This window comes from Rana temporaria, chromosome 9, assembly GCF_905171775.1.
Source record: "Rana temporaria chromosome 9, aRanTem1.1, whole genome shotgun sequence".
Lineage (NCBI taxonomy): Eukaryota > Metazoa > Chordata > Amphibia > Anura > Ranidae > Rana > Rana temporaria.
This window is the reverse complement of record NC_053497.1, coordinates 84,222,422-84,240,806: the sequence shown is the minus strand read 5'-3', so window position 1 is coordinate 84,240,806 and position 18,385 is coordinate 84,222,422. Positions and strand designations below refer to the sequence as shown.

The 18,385-nt window shown below is 41.2% G+C and overlaps 1 protein-coding gene across 1 annotated transcript in view; it reads left to right on the top strand.

Moving 5' to 3' along the window:
• The window catches only part of IL1RAPL2 (interleukin 1 receptor accessory protein like 2), a 935,719-nt gene that overhangs the window by 904,474 nt on the left and 12,860 nt on the right, over nucleotides 1-18,385 (top strand). Inside the window, exons 9-10 of the mRNA XM_040323825.1 lie at nucleotides 9,200-9,343; nucleotides 17,697-17,867. Of these exons, the coding sequence (XP_040179759.1) occupies nucleotides 9,200-9,343; nucleotides 17,697-17,867 (315 nt within the window). The remainder of the gene's footprint in view (nucleotides 1-9,199; nucleotides 9,344-17,696; nucleotides 17,868-18,385) is intronic.

Here is an 18,385-nt window from a genome sequence, read left to right as displayed (position 1 = left end):
TTTAAAAAACAACCGTTTTTTCTGGAGTAGTGATTTTAACCCCTTTCCATACAGGGCATTTTCACCCCCTTCCTGCCCAGACCAATTTTTAGTTTTCGGCGCTGTTGCACTTTGAATGACAATTGCGCGGTCATGCAACACTGTTCCCAAACAAAATCTTTGTTCCCCCCCCCCCCACATATAGAGCTTTCGTTTGGTGGTATTTGATCATCTCTGCGGTTTTTATTTTTTGCGCTATAAACAAAAGAAGAGCGAGAATTAAAAAAAAAACACTTTTTTACTTTTTGATTTAATAAATATCACAATTTTTTTTGAAAAAAACTATTTTTTTTCTCAGTTTAGACCGATACGTATTTTTCTACATATTTTTGGTAAAAAAAATCAAAATAAGCTTACATTGATTGGTTTGCGCAAAAGTTATAGTGTCTACAATATAGGGGATAGATTTCTGGCATTTTTATTTATTATTATTTTTTACTAGTAATAATAGCGATCTGCGATTTTTATTGTGACCGTGACATTGCGGCAGACACATCGGACACTTTTGACACGTTTTTGGGACCATTCACATTTATACAGCAATTAGTGCTATAAAACTGCACTGATTACTGTGTAAATGTGTCTGGCAGGGAAATGGGGTTAACACTAGGGGGTGCTGAAGGGGTTAATATGTTCCCTAAAGTGTGTTCTAACTGTAGGGAGGAGGAGACCGATGTGTGTTCCTCTATACTGGGAACACAGCATTGGTCTCCTCACCCCTGACAGGAGGTGGATCTGTGTGTTTACACACACAGATCCACACTCCTGCCAAGATCACCGGCAATCGTGGCTGCCGGGCACGCGTGCCGGGTCATGAGCGGTGCTGTGCGCACCCTAGATTGCCGGGAAGAAAGGACGTCATATGACGTCCACCCGGATCGAGGGGGGTTCCTGCCGGCGTCATTTTATAATGGCCCGGTAAGGAAGAGGTTAATAATGCTAAAAGTGAAACAATAAAAGTGAAATATTCCTTTGAATTGTCAGGTCCCGGCAATACAGATAAGTCATTGAAAAAAATTGCGTAGATGCTGGTATTGATTTTAAGGGGAACCCCACGCCAAAATAAAAAAAAAATGGCGTGGGGTTCCCCCCAAAAATCTATACCAGACCCTTATCCAAGCACGCAGGCTGCAGGAAAAAAGAGGAAGGGGGGAGACAGTACACAGCTTGGCACTAGTCCTTTATTAAAAAAGAATTCCAGCGATGTAATCCATTCTCGAGTGAGGATACGGAGGCAGGATTTTGTTTCTTTTTCTCTGTATCCTCCGCAGAGTGTTTTTTACATTTTTGGCACTTCTTTTGCGAAATGGTAGGGGTACAATGTGCCCTGTTCCCAATTTACATAGGGTGGACGGGATCTGCAAGTCCCCTTTGTTAAAGGTGGCTTCTAGATTCCGATAAGCCCCCCGCCCTCAGACCCACACAACCACCGGGCAAGGGTTGTGGGGATGGTGCCCTAGTCCCCATCAACATGGGGACATCCTCCCCATGTTGAGGGCATGTGGCCTGGTACGGTTCGGGAGGGGGGAGCCCTCTCACCCTCCCTCTTTTCCTGCGGCCTGCCGGGTTGTGTGCTCGGATAAGGTCCTAGTATGGATTTTTGCGCGGGGTTCCCCTTAATATTTATACCAGACACAAAGGGCCTGGTAATGGACTGGGGGGAACCATGCTGTTTTTTTCATTGACTTATCTGTATTGCTGGGACCCGACAATTCATTATAGCCGCAAGTAGTTTTAACCACTTAAGGACCGCCTGCTGCACATATACATCAGCAGAATGGCACAGCTGGGCACAGGCACGTACAGGTACGTCGCCTTTAAGAGCCCAGCCGTGGGTCTCCGGCATGCGCACGTGACCCGGTCCGAAGCTCCGTGACCGTGGCCCCGATCGCTGCCGGTGTCCCACGATAGGTCACAGGAGCTGAAGAACGGGGAGAGGTGTGTGTAAACGCACCTTCCCCGTTCTTCACAGTGGCACTGTCATTGATCGTCTTTTTTCCCCTGATATAGGGAAAGACGATCAATGACATCACACATCCAGCCCCACTCCCCTACAGTTAGAAACACATATGAGGTCACACTTAACCCCTACAGCGCCCCCTAGTGGTTAACTGCAATTGTAATTTTCACAGTAATAAATGCATTTTTATAGCACTTTTTGCTGTGAAAATGACAATGGTCCCAAAAATGTGTCAAAATTGTCCGCCATAATGTCGCAGTCACGAAAAAAATCACTGATCGCCGCCATTAGTAGTAAAAAAATAAAAATATTAATAAAAATGCCATAAAACTATCCCCTATTTTGTAAACGCTATACATTTTGCGCAAACCAATCGTTCAACGCTTATTGTGATTTTTTTTTAACAAAACTAGGTAGAATAATACATATCGGCCTAAACTGAGGAAAAAAGAAAAATGTTATATCTTTTTTGGGGATATTTATTTTAGCAAAAAGTAAAAAATAGTTTTTTTTTCAAAATTGTCGCTCTATTTTTGTTTATAGCGCAAACAATAAAAACATCAGAGGTGATCAAATACCACCAAAAGAAAGCTCTATTTGTGGGAGAAAAAGGACGCCAATTTTGTTTGGGAGCCACGTCGCACGACCGCGCAATTGTCAGTTAAAGCGACGTAGTCCTCAATCGCAAAAAGGGGCAAGGTCCTTAACCTGCATATTGGTCCGGGTCTTAAGTGGTTAAATTACTTTTTTTCCTTTAGAAATCTAATTTTGTGCAGGAAATGTTCCAAACACAGGAAACATTTGCCACTTTACAGGCATACACTATAGACACCCCCCAGGTATGAAATTTACTTTTATTGTTTCACTTTAAGAATTATTAAAAGCACTGCTCCCAAAAAAACTTCAGTATGCATTGATACATGTCCCCTGGGGCAGGTCCCAGGTCCCCAAACACTTTTTATGACAATAACTTGCATATAAGCCTTTAAAATTAACAATTTTGTCAGGACCCGACAATTCATTACAGCCACAATCAGTTTTAAATGACTTTTTTTTCCTTTAGAAATGTCAATTTATTGCAGTGTCTTTTCTATAAACAGGGAAAATGCGCCACTTTACAGGCATACTATTAACACCCCCCAGGTACGAAATTTAAAGGAATATTTCACTTTTATTGTTTCACGTTAAGCATTATTAACCACTTCCCGCCCGGTCAATGGGAAATTTACATCCGGGAAGTGGTTACACAATCCTGACTGGACGTATATGGACGTCCTGCAGGATTCCATCCCGCGCGTGGTGATCGGTGATGCGGGGTGTCAATCTGACACCCTGCATCTCCGATCTCTGTAAAGAGCCTCCGGCGGAGGCTCTTTACCACGTGATCAGCCGTGTCCAATCACGGCTGATAACGATGTAAACAGGCCATTGATGGCTCTTCCTCACTCGCGTCTGACAGACGCGAGTAGAGGAGAGCCGATCGGTGATGACAGGGGGAGTTCGCGCTGATTGTTTATCAGTGCAGCCCCCCCTCGGATCGCCACACTGGACCATCAGGGAAGGGCAAAAAAGGGGGCAATAAAAATAAAAAAAAATCAGTAAAAAAAAAAAAGGCAGTAAAAAAAAAAAAGATACCAATCAGTGCCCACAAGTGGGCACTGACTGGCAACATGGATGCATCAGTGCCACCCCACAGTGTCCATTCATGCCCAGTGCCCACGTATCAGTGCCCATCAGTGCCACCCATAAGTACTCATCAGTGCCACCCATAAGTGCCGCCCATGAGTGCCGCATACCAGTGCTGCCAATCAGTGCCCATCAGTACTACCTCATCGATGTCCATCAGTGCCATTTCATCGGTGCCCATCAGTGCCGCCATATCAGTGCCCGTAATCGAAAGAGAAAACTTACTTATTTACAAAAAAAATTTACAGAAGGAAAAAAAATGTATTTTTTTTTCAAAATTTTTGGTCTTTTTTTTAGTTGTTGCGCAAAAAAAAAATCGCAGAGGTGATCAAATACCACCAAAAGAAAGCTCTATTTGTGGGGAAAAAATTATGCCAATTGTGTTTGGGTACAGTGTAGCATGACCGCGCAATTGCCATTCAAAGTGCGACAGTGCTGAAAGCTGAAAATTGGCTTGGGCAGGAAGGTGCGTAAGTGCCTGGTATGGAAGTGGTTAAAATCACTGCTCCTGAAAAAACTTTTTTTTGCATTGATACATGTCCCCTGGTGCAGGACCTGGGTCCCCAAACACTTTTTATGACAATACCATGCATATAAGCCTTTAAAATTTGAACTTTTGATTTTTTCATGTTCGTGTCCCATAGTATTTAATGGTGTTCGTACTAATTTTTTGCCTGTTCGGCAAGTTCTGGTGCAAACCAAACTGGGGAGTGTTCAGCCCATCCTTAATTACTACATGCACTCACTGACCCAGAAAATGTGAAGGGGCCCTATTGTCATTTGTATAACCCATAACTTATGTATGTATGTAAAGAACCAGGTCACATCATAAGCTTTTCAGAAGATTTTCAATAACGGCAGTCTTCCTTTTCTATCCCAGTACAGTCCCAGCAAAAAAATAAAAATAAATCTGTAGGGGTTTTTACTCTATCGCCAAGTGTTGGCAGTTTATTCTAAAATAACACATGCATTGCGTTAAGGCAACTTGTTAACACATGCAGTAACACAGCTCACTGGATCAGAAAATGCAAAGGGGCCTTAGCGTAGTTTGTACAACTCATAACTTTGTATGTAAGAAACCAGGTTACATCATAAAAGTTTAACCTCGTACAATAGAAGAGACCCATGGTGTACAAAAGAATTACAGAATTATAGCATTGTACAAATCGCAAGTCCTGTTGTACTTAATATGTTGTGATGTATATATGTAATGAACAAAAGCGTAAAGTGTGTGTAGAGCTACAACTTTGCTTTAGATTGGGATGGAATGTGCAAGAATTACTGTAGAACCCATGTCAGGTATTTCAAAGGAGACACCCGTCTCCTCAATATCCACCAACAGAGGATATCCCACCGCTTTGAAAAGATCTGCTCTAACTTGCATCTGTGTTTGTACATTTTAGTATATATATATATATATATATATATATATATATATATATATATATTAAGATTGGGGTGATCAGACTCCAGCGGTAGGTGCGTTTTTTTAGTGAGTACGCCAGTCCAGAACTGAATTTTTAAGGGCCTGGTAGCCCACTTTTATTTAAAAGCACAACAATTTCACAAATACATCAGTAGACCTCACAGGGGGTTCCCCCATTACTGTATCTTGCATACTTAACACTTTAGCCTCCTGGCTTTCATTCGGCTACTTCAGGCCTTTAGCCTAGGCCTTAGGTCTGTTCCTCAGAACAAACAGAGTTTCCTAGAGTTAAACTCACTCCTCACTTTCTCTTGGTCAGCGCCTTGCTGCTCAATCACCAATGATATCTACCTCCTGCAGACATACATACTCTAGCTGCACCCATGCAGTGTCTATGACTCCTCTCAGGCCCCGTACACACGTCCGAGGAACTCGACGGGCAAAACTCATCGTTTTGCTCGTCGAGTTCTGTGTGAAGCCGCCGAGGATCTCGGCGAGCCAACTTTCCTCATTGAACAACGAGGAAATAGAGAACATGTTCTCTATTTGGCTCGACGAGGAACTCGTCGGCTTCCTCGGCCGAAAGTGTACACACGACCGGGTTTCTCGGCAGAATTCAGCTCCGATAGAGTTTCTGGCTGAATTCTGCCGAGAAACTCGGTTGTGTGTACGGGGCCTCAGAGATATGGGAGTCCACCTGACTCCCAGGAACAGACTTCCTGTCTGTTGGGTGGGGCTCTGAGCCATAGTCAGGTCAGAACTAAATAGCTGAACACACAGCTGTGCAATCAATGTGTCTTTCTCTCCAAAATCTGGCGTAAACCAGCAATCTTTCATGTAGCACAGAGTCCCACCACCACAATATATATATACACACACTGTAAAGCTAATTGGTCAGTAGTTTTTCCTTTCCAAGTTTTCTTTGAACCAGGAAGACAGCAAATCATATTTTTTGCATTTTCATCCTAGTATTATCTCTCTCAGACAGATAAGGGCAACGGTACTTACAGTATGTGCGCGGTCCCTAAAATAAGCTTATTTCATGTTTACATGTTTTACTAATCTAAAAAAAAATACACTTATGCAGATGTATGTGGAGCACTATAAACAACATTTACCCAGTTTAAAACAAGCAGGGAAATGTATAACAAAGCTCTATGAATTGTATAGCTACATAGTCAAAGTACACCATTTGTGTGCTCATTAAGTCCAATTTATATATAGGTATGCCCATAGAGATACCCTGGTGTTCTCACCATGTTACATAAACGCCAGAAGATCCTGCACAAAAATAATGCTCCAACAAATAAAGCTGTCAGAATTCAAGGCACGTCATTTCCAAATGGCTTGTCAGATTAGATGTAATAACACCCTTGTTCTTGATTCAAAATATAATTAGCAGCGGAGGCCGGAAAAAGAAAAGTGCATTTACATGTACACCTGGCAAACAGCGACAAGCAGACAGCCCAGTAAGTATGTCTCTGAGACACTGCTGTTCGACAGCCAATATGATCAGAGAGAGATGCAAATTTCTTCTTCCACCCTGTGTGTTTGTAAGACATGTTTATGTAAGCACTGATTGGTACTTATGTTACACTTCGTATAATACGGTTAACATAATGTAAATAGCATAATCATACTGTAGCATAGAAAAATGTGAAAGAACAGACTAACTTGTCCCATTACCAGGGAAATATAGGATATTTTATTTGTGATAGCATTTTTTTGCAAACTGCCTAACGTATGTGTGGCATTATTAATGATCATATCATAGAAGCATTTAATAAAATGCAAAATAAGAGTTTGAATAAGCAGAAATGCAGTCGTTGGCACTGATACTTTTGAGCAGACACTAGTAACTAAGACTTTGGACATGTCACTGTTTCAGTGTACCCAAGGCACCAGCAGAAACACAATCACACACATAAATCGGTTCAATTAAAAAAGGAAATGAATGCTAAAATGGACATGAAAATCAACACTAATAAATGATAGATGAGAGAAACAGTGACACCTGCTGGCTACTATAACTACATTCAGATAAATACAACTTCAAAACTTCTCTTAATAAACACCCAATTTGCTTTAATATCCCCATTTAAACCAGAAAGGAGAATCATAAAACTTACAGCCTAATGACAAAGCAATGATTTAATGTACATGGACTTTCATTGCTACATTTTAGATAAAAAATTAAATATTGACTAGTGTTATTAGAAAATAGTTATTATAATTAAAGATATTGGTGCTGAAAAAAAAAAGAAGCCTGCTGTAATAAGTTCATCACTGTAAGCCTTACCTACATAAATATTGGTGTGTTTGGAGGTAGAAGGGTTGATGTGAGAAACAAGTAAAACCAATCCAGCTTGATTAGTGTAGATATCTAGAAATGGGTTTAGCTCGGGTGGTCCTCCAAACTCATCTCTAACCCAAACTCTTACTTTTCTTGTACTCCAATGAGCTAATATGAGCTGCAGGGCCAGGGAATGATGTGGCTTGCAGCTCATTAGAAAAAAAAATGCAGGAGCTTGGGTTTGAGATGAGTTTGGAAGATGTCTCAGCTCGTCTCGAGAAATTACATCTAATAAGGCTTATCTGAAATTATATTGTGAATGAAGTGGTTCTAAAGGCAGAAGTTTTTTTAACTTAATGCATTTTATGCATTAAGGTAAAAATCTTCTGGGTGTAGCCCCCCCTTCTTTATACTTCCCTGAGCCCCATCTCTATCCAGCCATGTGCACGAGAGCATTGTCTTTTCCGGGTCTCTCTTTCCTCATTGTCTCACACAGCAACGGGAACCAATGAGAAGAGAACAGGGGCGAGCCGCACTCCTTGTGTGGATGGACAATGTCCATTCACGAAAGTGCGTCTCAGGAGGGAGTCGGCTTGAGTGCCCCAATGCAAGAGGCTTGTTATGGGGGCACTCAACAGGTGGGAGGGGCCAGGATTGCAGGTGGGGGACTCAAAAAGTATACAAGGAGAAAAATGCGCAATTCTGAGTACAACAATTCCTTAATATTATGCAACAATGGAAAACAATAAATATATATGAAAATTATATATAAATGAGTAAAATAGTGTGCATGAGATTTGCACAGTAAAAAAGAGTCTATTGCTCCAGGTGCAGGGGGAGGGGGTAATAGGTAATAGGGATGAAGTCCAGGGACGGACGGATGAGAGTTTTTGCAGGGGTCACAACTATAACCTCAGGGCTGCCATCAATGTAGAACAGAAACCGTGTTCCAAGACTGTAACAAAAAAGCAAAGGAAGAGGCGCCTCTGAGTGTAGATGTTTAAGCGTAATTTAATGTAAAAAAGAGTACATATAACTCACATTTTAGAGGTTAAAATAGACATTGTACAGGTTTCTTTGCGGGTGATCGTCAGTTCCGTCACTTGTAGTTCTCCTACTGCTGGGCACTTGTGCTGAGCAAAGCTGTCTCTCACTGCCGTGCGGTGTTGAGGCCGGCGGCGGTGGGGAGGAAAAACGTATGAGCCAGTCAAACAAAGTGGAGGTGTTATTGGCAGTATGATGGTACTGATGACGTCGCTGGATTTTATGCGACGCGTTTCCTAAGCGTTCGAACTGCAATGGTGCGGCAGTCGCGCTCCTTTATCAAGCTTGATAAAGGAGCGCGACTGCCGCACCATCGCAGTTCGAACGCTTAGGAAACGCGTCGCATAAAACTCTTTTTTACATTAAATTACGCTTAAACATCTACACTCAGAGGCGCCTCTTCCTTTGCTTTTTTGGGGGACTCAAAAAGAAGAGGATTGTGGCCACTCTGTGCAAAACCATTGCACAGAGCAGGTAGTTATAACATGTTTGTTATTTAAAAAAAAAAAAAACGCAAGCCTTTAGTATTCATTTAATCTCATGTATGGGGCACACCCCTAAGCACAGGTTATCATTTCAGTGATTTTTCAAATCATCTTATGGGAGAGATCAAAAATATGTGTCAAGTATATTCTCAGCATAAAACTCACCAAATACTTTCACCTGGAGAAGTACAAGACAGGTAAACACATTAGCTGAATGATCTTTCTTTGTGAATTAATTTAATTTGTTTTCTTGTTTTTTTTTATAGAGTTAAGATACAACATTGAGCTTGCTGGAGGTCTGGGTGCTATCTTTATCGTATTCGTTTTTCTGGTCATAATCTATAAATGCTACAATGTAGAATTAATGCTCTTCTACAGACAGAACTTTGGAAGTGATGAAGCTGCTGAAGGTAAGAGAATTCCTTATATTTTGGCTATTTCTTTATAAGCCACAACAAAGAGATAAAATATAGAGAGTGAAAGGAGAGTGTGACTTTTGTTGGACACAATGGGTGCTGCTGCTTTATTATTTAAATGTATTTTTCTGTATTCAAAAAGCATATTCGTAATATCCATTTCTTAGGGCTGTAGGAGTGGGGCTGGCTACTTTGGACCAGAGATGTAGTCCCACTGTTGAGGATTGATAAGGGTGATTGGACTATTTGGGGTTTTGCCAGATATTACAAATCCTAGGATGAAGATATATGTTGCATAATTTGTAAAAGACTTTTATGGTGGACAAACAGGTTTATTGAAAAGATGTAATCTAATGGATCATTTGGAAAATGTTTTAGTACATATGGCAGAAGGTTGTATTTTTATTACAGGAGTTCACTTAATGAGGGAACTAAAGCATAAACAGTCAAGTGGCGAGAGAGACTGGCCCATTCAGGTATTCTCTTAGAAGCACCCTCTCTGGTCCCAAGGGTACCATGCCAGTAGTACATAACATTTACTGTATATTTTGTCAATTGAAACAGTTTGTGCATGTTGTGCCATTTTCCAACATATGTGTTTTTTTTTTTCCTTTCTAGCTCAAACATAATAATACATATATTTTGAAGCATCGTCAACTACAATAAAATAGAAAGCCCAAATATGTTTTACCGTAATGCATTCCTTGCATTAAAGTAAAAAATGTTTAGGCATTGGCATCCCCCCTCACCCCCCCCCTTTAATTACTTGAGCCCTCATTCAATTCAGCACCGTGTCCATCTTCTCTCCCCTCACTTCCTAGTCTTGCAGGCATCACTGAGGCAGTGGAATGTCACAAATAGAATCTGTCATTGAAGGCTTATGGTGACTATCGAATGTTCTAAAAAAAAAAAAAAAAGATTCAACAGAATCTTAAAAAAAAAAAAAAAAAGATTCGATGGAGCAACGAAACTGTCTCTCTATGTCGAATCTTCATGTCTCTCTATGTCGAATATTTTCTCTCTATGTCAAATCTTTTCTCTTTATGTAGAATAATGGTAATATTGGACTAATAGAGTTAAGGTTAGGCACATTCGACCGCAACGAAAACGCATTTGTTTATGTCGGATCTTTCGGTTTTGGTTCTCTGTGCTTTCGTTATCGTTTGTTAAAACGATAATGAAAATACCTGAAATTCGGACGAAAATGAATGCACATGTCTAGCATTTACTGCAACGACACTCTTGAGCCAACACCTAGGGCAGCAGGGTAATATTTTAATGGTTTATGCTCAATTTCAATTATGTTTATAAGTTGAGTGTATTTTTTTAAATTGTATATAGTGATAATAATAATATTTATTTTACAATAACATATTTAGTACAGAATTATTCCATGGCACATTGTTTGTTAGCCTGGATTTGTCATAATAATAATAAATTATGCATACATCTAAACATTTCATACCATACAGTGCTTGTTCAGCTCCCAACCTTGGTTTTACTCTTATTCCCAAGTAGAGATTGGCCGAACACCTCAGTTTGGTTCGCCGCAGAACTCCCAAACAGGGGGAAAGTGCTAACCCAAACGGCAAACGGATTGAAGTATATGGAAGCTGAACAGGAAAAATCAAAAGTGCCCATTTTGAACGATAATTTTCCGGCTGTAAAAAACAACGTTTTTCAGGCTCTAGAAAAAACAGCGTTTTTTTCAACTGCATCATTAAAACGCCCTTGCCTACACACGATAAAAAAAAAATGCTTTAGCAAAGCGCGGTAATGTACAACACGTACTATAAAGGGTTCCATTCGGACGATGTCAACGTGATGAATGTGCTTACTCCATTACGAATGGTAGTTTACCTGAACTCATGTATGTATGAGCTCCTGTCTCATAACTTGCTTCTGAGCATTCGCAGATTTTTCACGTGGTTAAAGCCCACACGACCATTTTTTACAACCCGAAAAACGTCAACGTTTAAAACGTCGTGAAAAAATAGAGCATGTTCGGGAAAAAAATTGCCCGTTTTTCAGAACCCGAAAAATGCTCTGAAGCCCACACACAATCGTTTTAAATTACATATTTAAAAAAACTTTTTTTTTTACAAACCAAAAATGATCGTGGGTACGCGGCATTATATGCAAGTAGTTGGCCATAAAAGTAGTATGGGGGGGTCTGGGCACTGCCTTGGGGGACATGTATCAATGCAATTTTTTTTTAAAAACAATATTTTTCAGGAGCAGTGATTATAATGATGGTTAGTGCAACAATAACAATAAAAAAATTCCTTTAAATATAGTGTCTGGGTGGTGTCCCCTTATTCTGCCTCTAAAGTGGCACATATGTAGCATGTATAGAACATGCTGCAGCAAAATTTTCTAAAGGGGAAAAAAACAGTCAAATCACATTTTAAAATGACTTGTGGTTGCTATTGCCAACATCCGGCCAATTAAAAAAAAAAACGGCGTGAAATCCCCCCCAAAATCCATACCAGACCCTTATCTTGTATATGGCCATGCAGCCTAGCAGGGAAGAAAAAAGGGGTGAGGATGAGCGCCCCCCGCTCCTCCTGAACCATACCAGGCCACGTGCCCTCTACATGGGGGACAAGAGCCTAACGTGCCCTCTACATGGGGGACAAGAGCCTACGGGCAGGGGGCTTAACAGAATCTGAAAGCCCCCTTTAACAAGCGGGCCCCCAGAGCCCCCTCTCTATGCGAAAAAAAAAAACATGTCAAAGTGTAATAAAACACACAGTTTAAAAAAATAGTGTCCCCCGATGTAAAACGATCGTCACTCACGCCACCCACCGCACCTGGAAAAAAAATGAAAATGCCCAGAGCCGACTTGAAGGCTGGCTACCTACTGTAGGCTAAGCCATTTGACAGTTCTTATATAGGTAAGCTATGTCTGGCTACGTCACCCGGAGGCACCGCCCCTTCTGACGTCTTGGACCAAGCATGCGAACGGCGGCAAAACACGTGAACTTTCGGTGCCATTCATAATAGCAACCCAGGTGTGGTGCGATTTTGCTGCACAACAAAGACTCACACAATTGACAGCCCTAGCATGACCCATGAAAACATGGCAAAATCACAGAAACAATGTGGCAATGCGCTCCCACTACATGAAGTTTGAATGAACCTTAGAGTCACTGACCCAGTACAAGTAAGCAGATATGGATTTTTGACTTTACTGACATGCATACACTTTCCATGTTAGACACTCAAAGTATTAAGGTCAGTGGATCCGTATAACTAGTCAGCCAAATGTCTTTATTAAGGTCACCAGTGGCAGTCAATGTTGTTCTCACAGGTGTGCTTAAGAAATTCAAAGCTTGAATATTTTATTTGAATTGTCCTTTAATGAAGCAACGCAATACCCTTTAACAGACATAAGTCACCTTTCTGGTTGATGGTGAGTTGCTGCAGGTAACTGCACTTTAAACACTGCAGTTTGCTTAGTAAATAATCCAGAATGTCTTTTTGATGTTTTCCACGCTTTCCTTGTCAGGGGTTCTGTGTACGACTACTTATGTCAACATAGTTAGCAATAAATATATCTGTCTATTTTTCCTTCAGCTAAAATCCTGCTGTGCAAGTCACAGATACTGCAGATGTTGATAAAGCAGTGTACCAATTATTCATGTCTGAAAATTGTCCTATTTGTCAAAACATTAGTATAGTCACTTGTGGGATGTCACTTTATTATTGGAAACCTGACAAGAAAAAAAAAACATTGATGATATAAACAATGCCTAATTATTCCTGTACTTTTTAGTTTCATTTACTTCACTAACAGTGATAGAAATCAGTTGCTTGTTAACTATGTTGGAACTGAGCATCAACATAGTAAACATTAAAGCCTGACTCTAGACAAAATGTTTAATTTTGGACAGAGCAAGAAGAAATTAGAAACTCTGTTGGGAAATTATTGTTGCCTGTGCTCCAAGGAGAGAGAGTTTTTTTTTACTCCCTGACATAACAGAACAAAATAGGAAATCCTGTCAATGTGGTCACAGACAACAGGAACAGATTTTGTTAATATGTGTAGGTGGGTGCAGCCGCTGGCTCTGTGTGTTTTCACTTGCTTGCCTCTCCCTCCTGCCATGTAGCATGGCAGAGCGGCTGTGCTGTGACAAGGTTGAGCTGCAGGCTCTGTGTGAAATTCCCCAACTCGCCCCCCCCCCCCCTCCTCCCGTCAGCAGTGGTAGGACCCATTGGAAATAAGAGGACTGGAGCGCAACTACTCCTCCTCCCCTCTCCCTAATGATTTAAGCAGGCAAAGGAAACTAGGACATGTAGTCTCCTCAGGTGAGCTACTCATTGGAGGCTATGTAGTCAGTTTAGTGTGGGCAGAAATAGTGAGAGCACCATACTGTGGGAACCTTTCCAGAGAAAAAGAGAGACTAAGTTACTGGGAAGACATTGTTGTGTGGGGAAACCAGAGAGTGCAGATCTGTGACCTGAGTGCAGGGGGATGGAACCACTGCCAGGATAAAAATTTTGGTATGCTACAGACCAGAGTTTCCTAGGCAACCCAAAGTGAGATGACACCTAATCAGACGGACCACGACTACTGTGTCACCAGGTTTGGTGAGAGGGAGGTGCAGCCATGACTTGTTGCTACCATTAGAGACTGAGTCCTTAGAAACTGGCTAGACAGCTACTTTATAGCTTGATTGCTGCCTGCAGGCCTTATTGACTGTCCTCAAGCACACCAGCGGTGTCATTGGGCCCAATATCTGCTTGCTGAAGAGTCATGACTAAAGACTGCCTTTACAGTTGCTACCCAGAGACCCTTGCCCCTTTCTCAGTCAAGAGGTACCTCACAGTGGATGCTATACCATACCCTAGCCAGAGTGCATTTTAGCCCAGTTGTAGGGTTACCATTTACATTGCAGTTAACATTTTTTGCACTGCATATTCTATTTAGTGGTATAGAACCTGACTCTGAGTTACTTTGGTGTGGCTGATACTCTGTCTACTAGACTGTGTCCAAATGTACCCATACATGCTCATTTACTATATGTTCAACCGGTCAGTTACGCTGACTCGCATCAATACAGGATAAAAGTATCCTTACTTGTGTTCTTACATATGCTTACAGTGACTTTCATTCAACCAGTTGTGCCAGAGGGGCTGCTTTGTGGGTAGCACACTACATGTGTTAACATATGTTGCCTTAGACCTCGTACACACGACTGGATCTATCCGCTGGGATTGATCCAGTGGACAAATCCGGTCGTCTGTACGGCCTAGCGGATATTTATCCGCGGAGATTCGTCCGGCCAATCGATTTCAAGCGGATAGAAATTTCTTAGCATGCTAAGAAATCTATCCGCTTGAATCGTGTCCAGCGGATTGATCCGGTCGTCTGTACAGACTCACCGGATCAATCCGTCCGCTCCCCTCCCTCGCATGCATCGTAATGATGTCGCCGCATGTCGCCGCGTCATCGTCGCGGTGACACGTCACCGCGGATGTATTCTGCGCGGATTTTGATCCGATGGTGTGTACAAGCCATCGGATCAAAATCCAGAGGAGGAATCTCCGCTGGAAACAGTCCGGCGGACCGTTTCCAGCGGAGATCCCCTCGTTTGTACGAGGCCTTAAAGTGTTACTAAACCCGCCTGCATATACTATATCTGATCCCCCCCACAGAACATGATTTTTTTTTATTATTATTATTTTAGTAAATATAAACTGCCAAATGCCTTTTCTAATCCACAGTTAGAGCAGTCTTGTGACTTCTATCAGTTATCAGCCAAGCGCTGGTTAACGCATGTAGGGGGAGTTTTCTGACTGTTCTATCAGACTGCAAGACCCCTGACCCTCTGGCTGGACAGTACTGATTGGCCCTCTGCTCATCACATGCACACTCCCAAGAAAAAAAAACGCTCTAGCAATACACACCTCCATAGACTCTGCGTTATAAGGAAATTATTAGGGAGCAGTGGAAGGAGGTGAGGGTCAGAAGCCAGGATCAAACAGCCTTTTTACACAATGCAGAGGTTTAACCATTTAGGTTCCACAGTGAGTATAACAAGCATGCTTTACTGTATATACAGATTGATTTTACTGTTGTTGATTTAGTAACACTTTAAGACAGGCAAATTCTCTACCCAAGACTTAAAAATTACATTTCAATTTGTTAAAGAAGAAGTAAACTTCCTCTGCAGACATTTTACCTATAGGTAATGTAAATATCTCCTAAGTGTGTACTGTTTAGGAACTATTTACATTAAATGCAACCAGTGACATCACTGGCGCATGCGCTCTGACAAAACGGCCACGGGTGCAGTTCCTTCCGAGTCCTGTGTCATGAATGGCGGCTCCTGCACGCATCAACGGGAATGACGAAATCACGGCTCCAGCCACTCACAGAGCTGGAGCCCGCGAACCCGGAAGTAGCTCCGGGAAAGAGGTCAGTCGTTTCAGCGGTGCGCTGCACGTAAAACGTTTTTTTACCTTAACGCAGAGAATGCATTAAGCTAAAAGCATACTTTAGCACTTTTGCAGGTAAAAAAAATATGCATTTATTATTTTTGTTAGGGACCTGTAGAGCATTGCACCCCTGATCAGCAGATCGTGGGTGTAATGCAGGTGTACCCAACCAGTGGCCCAGGGGAGCCCTCTGATGTGGCCCACGACCTCCTACTCTGGGATGGAATGAAATAGAATACGGTATTAAAGGTACGTTTTTATTACTAAAATCACAGTGTGTGTGTGTGTATATATGGGCATATCTGTTCTGCAGTGGTTACTGTGCTGCTTTCAAACTGATCCACAAGTACCGAGACATGCATCTGCAGCCATAGACTTCTATTACCTGCGAGCTTGGTGTGCGGAGAGTAGAGTAAGCTCTATAGAGCCGAGTGGGCTGCCATCCACCCACTCCACTCAATGTGGCCCACGACTGGTAACCAAGTCGCTTAAGTGGCCCCTAGCTCTTCAAAAGGTTTGGCACCCCATTTGTAATGCCACGGTCCTACAGACTGTGTGTATCTGTTACGCCTGGTAACGTCTTTTTTTTAGATTGTGACAGCTAGCCAGAGGGAGAAGATCCACTGCTAGCTGTCAGAACGGAGGATTGAGGGAGAGCAGAGACCGGTGCATATGTAACATGTTACACCCTGAATATGGGTATAACATGTTACAAAAGGTGAAACTATCCTTTAACCAACGTTCACACTGATAGCCGGTTTAAAAACCTTGCGAGTTCAGCTGAACTCGCACAATTTTAAACTGGCATTTCAGTCAGACTTCGGGGGGCGATTTGACAGGCAGCTGTGTGGGTTCATGCACAGATGTCTGTTTAAATCGCCCCTGAAATCGCCAAACGTAGTGCAGGAACTACTTTTGGAAATCGGTGTGGCATCGCAAAGTCGTCATCGCACTGATTCGGACGGTGCTGTTGCTAGCAATAGGCAGTGATCTGACATGTCAAATCGCATTTTAAAACGTGGGCTAAATGTTGTTCCTGGTACAACTCTATAACTCTAGAGTTAATTTATTGTTTGTTCTCGCTTTTTTGATTATTTTGTGACCTTACTTGGCAGCTAGATCTCTCCAGGGATGAGCACTAACCATAATCTTGATTTATGATTAAACCACAAAAATATACCTGAAAAATACCTTAAAAATATTTTTATTTTAATCTTGATATAGTGTTTTGTCACTTCCACACTTTATTTTTCCACTAACACCTGACATTTGGTTAATATCAGGAACTAGTATTGAACTGATTACCCTTTGACTTGTATGTTATACATTATACGTAGATCTTTTGTCATGATCTGTTGGATTGTGTATTTTTATTTTTTTTGTACAAACCCGGATCTGTAATAACGTATTATTGATAAAAAAAAAAAATGAAAAGCACACATCAACCACTCTCATACATACAAATAAAAACACACCGTAGAGCACACACATGTATGCAAATGATCGTGCAACATGTCCACATCACCATGCACGTCAAAATTAAAGCAATAACACAATTTAATGCGTCACATATTGATGATTTTGAGTACAGTCAATTTTCACTATTTAACGGTTGAATGACGTATTAAAGCTTGACATAATTGGTATCTATTTACTCGACACAACCCCATCTTTTATTTTGTATGTGCAAATTTAAAAACTTGCTCCAGAGGGGATATGGTTAAATATATGATGCCCCATGAGGCATAACATCTTAAATAAAATTAAAAGCCTTTAAATATGAGAAGAAATCATAATAACCTATAACACAACATGGCTAAACCGATTTCTTATTTATATGCAAATCCCATATGTATATTATTCTACTGACCTGTTATTTTTTATCCCATGTTTTATTTCAAAGACAACAAAGAATATGATGCATATCTTTCATATACCAAAGTGGATCCAGACTCTTTAGATCATGAAAGCAAAGAGGAAGAACAGTTTGCACTAGAGATACTTCCAGATATCCTGGAAAAGCACTACGGATACAAACTCTTTGTTCCAGACAGAGATATGATCCCCAGTGGAAGTAAGTACAATTTTAACCACTTAGGAGTTTAGGGACGATAAATGAACATATCTTAATCAGTTGTATTTAGAGCTGTTATTCTTTATGTTGATCATGACCTGTGAACAGATAACTGTGTATAACTTAATAGGGTGCAGTTGCTCCTGCGTCTGAAATTGGGAGAATAAACATACGAGAGAATCGACTTACTTAACAGCAGTGCATTCATATTATGTTCTGTATAGAGTAAAGCAGCATTTTAATTTCATCACATCCCTTTTGATTCTCTATTCTGCTTTTTAAGTCTCTAGTGGGCTTATTAGTCTTACTAAGAAAGAAGACATTATTGACGCTAAACCAAGTGTTTCCAATAAAAAAAAATCATTTTCTGCTTCAAATAGCTCCCTTAACCATCCTATGATGTAACCTCCAGTCCCCCTTTATAATTTGCGATTTATGATTAAGCATACCAGGTACCACCAACAGCAATAGATATTATTGCCAATTTTGTCCCAATCACGTTCTAAAAGCCTGGTAAA